Below are 7,866 nucleotides of genomic sequence, written 5' to 3'. Positions count from 1 at the left end.
TTAATCTCACCTCCTGCCCTGTCTCAGTTAGCAATAGTTGTCTGGTATTTTAATGAAGGCTTTAACCCATTTCAAATTAATGGATTGTTGCCTGAGTTAAAGTTGAGGAGGAGATGTGAGTTCCAGTCACACTGTTCAGATGCTAATATCGGCAACAGTAATTTCAAGGTTCAGATGCTTAATAGGACTATGTCTCAGTTAATCTGTTAGCTCTAAAGAGCAATGGAACACCTTGCCAAAGAGGCTGAAGGTATTTGTCTGAGAGTCTTTATGTAACAGGACTGTGTTAATACCATGATGGTAGCACTGACAGCTGCAGACAAATATCCTGTATCATAGAACACAATAGTTAGTGATAAAAGAAATGTATCAAAATATTTACACCTAACTTTCCCCTTAACTTGGTACCTCCCTTCCCCACTTTCACTTGGCACTGACATGCACTGCAATGTTGGCTGCCCCCTGCCATATCCTGAAGAGGCCATTTTTTAGGCTTTGAACTTTTAAATGTTGATTATTTAGTAGGCCATTTGACTATTAAGTGCGCTGCGGGTCTGCCTAATCCTGCTTATATATGATACACACAGCACTCTCTTTCTCTGCTACAGAATGATCAGAGCTGTGTTCTGGTTGAGGAGTGTGGAGGAGCTGAGGAGCATTTTATTTTTTGTTCATTTACAGTTTCTATCTGATAAGTAGTGAGGCATAATTGGCATCTTTGGCACAATAATTTTAAAGTTTGCAAAATGTATTTGCATGAAAATTATGGATGGCCTCTTCACTAAATTTATGCCTATATCTTTGTTGCATAAAAAAAATCTATATTTACCATATAATATAAGAAAAAAATGGGACAAGAAGACTCCAAAGACAATTACACTCTGTCTGGAAATAAATTGTCTCAAACTGTAAATCCCCCGCCCTCCCTTTAAGGGTTTAACTTACTTGAGTGAAGTGTGTGCAGCAGTTGCCCTGAGGACAGAGTTGCACTCTGTAATTTGCATGGCTGATGAGTAGCATACGCCTATGGATAAAGAATGTGAGCAGGAAGCAGCAATCAGCTGTCTGCCTCATTCACTGGAGACAGGCTTTTGCAGACAAAAGGAGCAGAGCCTATTCTCTTTTTCCCCTGTTTTATTGTTCAGGCCCCAGGTCTTGCAATGAATGAGAGGGCTCTTGCAGCCAGGCATGCAGAACGACCTTTGTGTGGTCCATCTCTTTTTATTGACGATGCATTACAAAGTGCAAGCAACCCACCAACCCCTCCCATTTTTATACATTACCTGATAATGTTAGCAGGTCCCATGAAGTGGGTCAGAGTCAACAGAAGCAAAATATCTTGCTGTTTTAAGTACTGAAGCAAGCTGTTATCCAGACCTTTGGCACTGCAAAACGATTTGTGAGTGCTCTGTCCTCTGCTACCGCCAATTTCCATTCTGAGACACTGTGCTTTTCCCAGTTTTACTCAATTGTCTAGCTGAGGTGGGAACAGAATACTCCATTTGCAGTAATGATATGGAACACGGGAGGCCAGATGCCCAACGCTGCAGTGTGATGCAGTATGCCCACCTGGTGTTGGCTGACCTGTACCAACCCTATCTTCCAATCATTAAACTGTACCCCACAAACTCTTGCTTGATAACACGCTCAAATAGATCCTCATTTGTTTGACTCGCTCACCAGAATGTATTGACATCTATTTTCTCTCTTCCCTTAAAGTTGCTGATTTACATTCAGCTATGATCTATAAAGCATAGGAGCAGAAGTAGGCCATTCAGCCCATCAAATCTTTTCTGCCATTGACTGAGATCAAGACTGATCTGATAATCCATAACTCAACGTTCTTGCCTTTTTCCCTAGCACTTGATTCCTTTCCCGATTTAAAAATCTGTCTGTCTCCACTTGAAGGTACTTAATGGCCCAGCCTGGACAGCCCTCTGTGGTAAAGATTTCCACAGATTCACTACGCCCAGGGTAGAAATTCTTCCTCATCTGTATCTTAAATTTGCGATCCCCTTATTCTGCGATGATGACACTTACTCCTCGACACTCCCACTCGGGAAACAACCTTTCTGCGTCCACCCTGTCAAGTCCCCTAAGAATCTTGTATGTTTCAATAAGGTGTGCTCTGATTCTAAACTCCCAACATTACGGAAAGTTTGCTTGGGCCATTGTGAGTCTGGGCAATGTTAGGACGCTGTATATACCGACACTAAACCAGTCCCAAGTCTGCCGGGATAGCAGGAACTGCAGATGCTGGAGAATCTGAGATAACAAGGCGTAGAGCTGAATGAACACAGCAGGCCAAGCAGCATCAGAGGAGCAGGAAGGCTGACGTTTCGGGCCTGACGTTTTTGGATTTCTGAAGAAAGATCTAGGCCCGAAACGTCAGCCTTCCTGCTCCTCTGATGCTGCTTGGCCTGCTGTGTTCATTCAGCTCTACGCCTTGTTATCTCCAAGTCTGCCGGGGCTGGGGGTGAGGGCTGGGGTTCACGACGATCCCTCTGCCTTGGGGTGGATTACGGACAACATTGACACGTGGTGGTGGGGGGGGAATACTGTTGCCTTTTTTAAAATCCTCATCCGCATGAGAGAAGAGGGATAGGAGGTGAATCAAAGTGGGGTCCCGTGGCTGGGACATACTGGGCCAGGATGTAACTTGGCTCATCGCTTTGTGTCTCAGAGCTTCGGTCTGAGTGAGAATTACACGGAACTCTGCAGTTCTAAAGTGTATGCTGAGGAATTTAAACCTTAACCTCCTACCGCAGCGGGGGGGATGGAGAGCGGGAGTTATTTTTACAACCCAGCGCACAGGGTGGTTTGGACTGCCACTTTAAGAACCGGAGCTCAGTTCATCTGGGACGAGCAAATAATGGAATCTCTGAACTGGCCGCACTGACATCTCCCTGAAAATTACTGGGCGGTTTGCAGGGCTGTGAAGATGAAAGGAAACCCGTCCTGGCCTACCTGGGATTTTCTTTGGCGCGACGGGTGGTTACAGTCAGGTCTCAGGAGTGGAATAAAGTTCCCGGTGTTTGTTAAGATTATTTTTGTCCTTGTTTTTCTTTTCTCTCTTGTTTTTCTTTTCTCTCTTGTTTCATTTCGGAGATGAATGTATTCCTGTTTTGTGTGCTGAGGGGCTACGTGGAGGACTTGGTGAGGGGTGGGGGGTGCGGTTTGGTGAAAAGTGCCCCACTGAACATGCTGTTATTTGATTTCAGTGCACGTTTTATGGAGTGTTATTTGAAGGAGAGTTTTGAAGTAATTTGACACAGATTCTTTCTTTTTTTTTCCCCTTCCCTGCTCCTTGATCACTGCCAGCATTTTAGTTGGATATAGCTGAGCCGGAGGGTTACGAGGAGCACAGTAAGGGTTGGGTGGGGTAAACAGTAGGGAGTGGCAGAGATTTGGTGGGGTGGGGGTGCTGTGTGATGGGTAAAAGGATACAGTTTACGGGAGCAGGCCAACACTTCCTCATTCTAGCATCACGACATCTGAGCAAGCCAACACAGTTGCCCGCTGAGTAGCTCCTGTAGCCAGGACGAAGCCAAATAAATGCACAACGTGTCAAACACAGAGATCCATTTAGAGACAGTGCTGCGGGCTGCTGGATTTACCAAAGATACAGTAGAAAAAAACTTGAGTCACAACTGTAAATAAACCAGACATTCATAAAACATTTATATTCATGTGTCTGCCCTGTTTTGACGTTAATAATTCAGACTAGGTTTTGGTTAGTTAAAGGCGTGTTACTGCATTGGCCGTTGTGAGCTCTCTGTCGCATGCCCAGTCTCCCAAAACAGTCAACTTAAACTAGAATGTGATGTTAATTTAAACAAAAAGAAAATTCCAGGCAGCTTTTGTACATCAAAACTCGGACTGGGCATCCAACCTCACATTGGTTTAAATATCACAACTTTTTTTTAACAGTCCCACGGTCACTCTCTGATGTTTAGAGAGGTCTTTGGACGGCACATCTCCCTAGTTGACCTGCTTTGCTGCGCTTGTACGGAGGAGTTAAAGCAAGTTAACCTGCCAGTAGCCAAGTTAGTGTGTTGGTGGGTCTGCTTCAAGGTGAACCTGTGGAAATTGTGAGCTGGAATTTCAGGCCCTGGTGAGGGCGGGAAAGGAATTGGACAGGCCTCAAATTGTTGATTTCCTTTTACTATTCACAATGTCAATCATTTTCATGAAAGCATGCGTGGGGCCTGCAGGGTTAGCAACACCCTGTCTGGTGTAAGGCTGATTGGGCTTCTTAAAAATCTTGTTAAGGCCAATTAATAGGAGCTGACTGAAAGTACTGTGCATGTCCATCAATGCTGTCGAAGCCTTTAGAGAGAGGTAGGTACTGTGGGGGATACAGTGCTTTATTTCTGCCTCCAAATCCATCTTGATTTAGTCCCTCCCACTCTCCCTACCCATCCCTCCGCCCCTTCAACTTTGGTTTACTTTGCCCTTAACAGGCTTTGCATGTAAATATTTAATTGGCTGCACGGGTGATTTGATTGATAGTGATTAGTTTTTAAAAAGATGCAAAAAAGTCAGCATAATGGTGGTGATTTCGGTGGTGCGAAGATCGCTCAGTTGTGTGTAATAGGACCTCTGGGTAGAGAAGAGAAAAGAAACTACTCTGCATCGACAGGGTATGGTTTAGGTGCCTGGAATTGGCAGGCAGACTTGAAGTTTGTGGAGGGTTTGGAAGCAGCATTGCAGTAGGCCCATGGGTCCTCCCCTTCTACCTGTGTGCTAGAGTAGCCTAAGGCCAATCAGTGAAGTGATTCGCCCTTCATAGTGGTGGCCTGGCTGCAAGAACCAACTTTTAATACATGTTTTAGCACAGTCAATGACATCTTGTTGTGGTGTGCTCATAGTCTCTTACCAACTACTGCAGCTTCAAGGCCTCTAACTGGACCTCCAATTTCAAGATCCTGCCTGCTGCCCTTAAATGGACAGGGAACCTGGCATCGTGCCAATTTAAAGGGATACTCAATGAAAATCCTGTTGAGTGCCTGTTTCCTCCCAGGGGGCATGTTGAGGACTTGGAAATGGTCCCAGCTCCTGCCTTCCTTCCCCAGAGAGAAATTCCTGCCCCATGGTTGCCATAGACAACCTTAGCATTTTGTTCACACCCTGGGTTTGTAGCTGTCTAAAGTTAACATATGAGAAGCTAGCTGTGCAAGAGTTTGACTCTTGGAGCCACGTGAGAGAGGGTCCATGGCCAGCTCTGTTCTTGTGAAAAATTGGAAATTCCAAGTGGGAGAGATATGTGTAACTTTGAATCCTCAGCAGCCTTTAGCCTGCTCAGCTCTATCTCTGTTTGTCCCTAATTGCCCTTGCATCATTGGTGGCCCATCCACCTTACTCATTCCCAACTGGCCTTTCTCTTTCTGTCTGAGTCGGAGTGAGCCATGCCAGACGCCTGCACTGGGTGGTGTCAGGCAAATGAGGGGATCCTGCTTTTGTGGGCCCCTGGGGCCCCATCAATAGCACCTTCCCCTAAAGTTATTCCCAACCACCCTCAGCTACTTAATCCTAGCTACCTCCCAATCCGGTAACCCTAAACCTGCCTGGCAAGAGTGGGACTTGCCTGTAGTCCCGGCCACAGCCACCAGGCGTGACAGGCATTGTTGTGGGGTTCTGGGACTATCGGCTATTCAAATTCCCTAAGGCAGGACTTCCTCTTGGTAAAAGTGGCAGAAGTGCTCGACTTAATACGAATAATGCCATTTGCATGGTTAAATTGCTGGTGGTGGGGGGCGGTGGTGTGCAGCTATTAGAATGGTAGGGTACTCCCCTCTTAATTCTTTTTAAGCTGATTAGGGGTGTGGGATCCTATTGGCAATAGGGATCCATGTGTGGCTGTACATTGCTGAAATGTGTCTTTGTTGCTGTCTGGTTTTAGGGGGGGGTGTGTGTGTGTGTGGTTCTATGTTGCTGTCATTTCCATGTTTGTGTTTTTTTCCCTTTTGCTAGACGAGTACACTCTGGTAGAGATTAGTACATTCATACATCAGTGATGACAGTAACCTAACCACATTTATTAAAAGAAAACATTGTTGGATTGACAAGGCCACTGGTAAATAGGAAGACATTCTCACAGCGCGATATAGGGCAAATGTTTGCTTCTAAGCCGTGTGTGTGTGTGTGTTTGAGAGAGAGAGAGAGAGAGAGAACGAGACATATAAAACTACCAGCTAAGTTGAAAGATCCTGACATATATAAAATATTTTACTTTTGGTATTTTCTTCCTGCCTCTGTCTTTACATCTGAACTGTTCATAACATCCTAAAAGACAGTGGTTTTGCAAACATTTTGAGCATCTGCTGAATTGTGGAGGAACAGTCACTAGGCCATTGTCTTTGGCAGTGGGAAGAAATTGAAGCTGAAGGGAAGATATGCATTATATAGTGCCTTTCATAATGTCATGATGTTCTAAAACCCCTTTACAGCCAATGAAGTATTTTGGAATGTAGTCACTATGGTAATTTAGTAAATATAGCCTGATGGTACATTGATATCAATGCACTGAACTTCAGGTTATAATGTAACCAGCAAATCCTTCTGTCATTTCGTATTCTTGCTAAACTAAAGTTCTTTTTTCCTTTTCCTCCTACAGATTCCCGAATAAGTCAGGAGCTGGGAAGCCGGTCGCACTGGTGTGTTGTTGCATACTGGGAGGAGCGGACTCGAGTGGGGCGCCTGTACACTGTCCAAGAAGCCTCCCTCGATATCTTCTACGATCTACCTCACGGGAACGGATTCTGCCTGGGACAGTTAAACTCAGACAACAAGAGCCAGCTGGTGACCAAAGTCCGGAGCAAAATTGGCTATGGCATCCAGCTGAGTAAGGAGCCGGACGGAGTGTGGGTCTACAACCGCAGCAACTACCCAATCTTCATCAAGTCAGTCACACTGGACAACCCAGACTCCAGGACGTTACTCGTTCATAAAGTGTTCCCGGGTTATTCCATCAAGGCTTTCGACTACGAGAAGTCTTACACCTTGCAGAGACCCAATGACCATGATTTCACGCACGAACCGTGGTCTGGATTCAGCGTCCAAATTAGTTTTGTAAAAGGCTGGGGCCAATGCTACACGAGACAATTCATAACCAGCTGCCCTTGCTGGCTGGAGGTGTTCCTCAATAACCGATAAGAGTGGTGTTATTAAAGGACTCGGATTCAACAGAGGCGCTTTCAATGAAAAGTAATGAGATTTAATAAGAGAAAAAGTGTATTTTATGTTATATATAAATATATTATATTACTTGTAAATATGAAGACGTTTTATAGCATTATTTATGTATTGTGCAATGTGTAAACCAGACAAAATAAAGATGCACTTTGCTTAATATAAATGCAAATAAGATGAAAAAAACGCCAAAATTTAAATAACACAAAATTGGTGTTCTTATGGGTGCTGAAACCAAGAAGAATGTGTTTTTTTTAAATAGAGGAGTTTTATGTTCAAGTGGAAAAATAAAATTGTACACCTGATTTAAAAAAAATGCTTTGTGTGTCTTTTTAGAGGTGAAGCAATGTGAGCAGAAGACTTATCTTTGAGTTCCCTTGTCAACAGATTTACAATTTCATTATTCAGAGCACAAAGGAAAATTCCCCCTCTGGTGTCAATTAAACTCATTTGTGACCTTTTGAAGGTCAGTAAATTTACCAAGAATGTGATGAGTGAGAGACTGATTTGGGTTACAGCACATGTTTGAAATATTATTTGGTTTAGTGAAATCTCTCTTCTATCCTTCACCCAAAAGGCACAGACAAGGTTAGTGGCTGTTCATCAAATGTTCTTTCTCACCACCTCTTTTGAAACCACTGGTCCAAGCAGGACACAATTCCTTTTTGTTGATAG

At 44.1% G+C, this 7,866-nt stretch overlaps 1 protein-coding gene across 1 annotated transcript; it reads left to right on the top strand.

Moving 5' to 3' along the window:
* Positions 1–4,301: 4,301 nt before the first annotated feature.
* smad7 (SMAD family member 7) lies at positions 4,302–7,502 on the top strand. Its single transcript, XM_048604083.1, has 2 exons — positions 4,302–4,341; positions 6,617–7,502. Exons 1-2 carry the CDS (start codon positions 4,317–4,319, stop codon positions 7,153–7,155), a joined length of 564 nt encoding a protein of 187 aa, XP_048460040.1. The 5' UTR covers positions 4,302–4,316; the 3' UTR covers positions 7,156–7,502.
* Positions 7,503–7,866: the final 364 nt, after the last annotated feature.

Source organism: Rhincodon typus, chromosome 1 (genome assembly GCF_021869965.1).
Source record: "Rhincodon typus isolate 14 chromosome 1, sRhiTyp1.1, whole genome shotgun sequence".
Classification (NCBI taxonomy): domain Eukaryota; kingdom Metazoa; phylum Chordata; class Chondrichthyes; order Orectolobiformes; family Rhincodontidae; genus Rhincodon; species Rhincodon typus.
The sequence above is the reverse complement of the archived record's forward strand: the minus strand, read 5'-3'. Positions and strand labels throughout refer to the sequence as shown.

Excerpts from the sequence above, each read along its gene's own strand:
- smad7 (XM_048604083.1), top strand. The coding sequence starts at position 4,317 with ATGCTGTCGAAGCCTTTAGAGAGAG. Across the intron at positions 4,342-6,616 it reads GTCGAAGCCTTTAGAGAGAG|ATTCCCGAATAAGTCAGGAG; the intron begins GTAGGTACTGTG and ends TTCCTCCTACAG.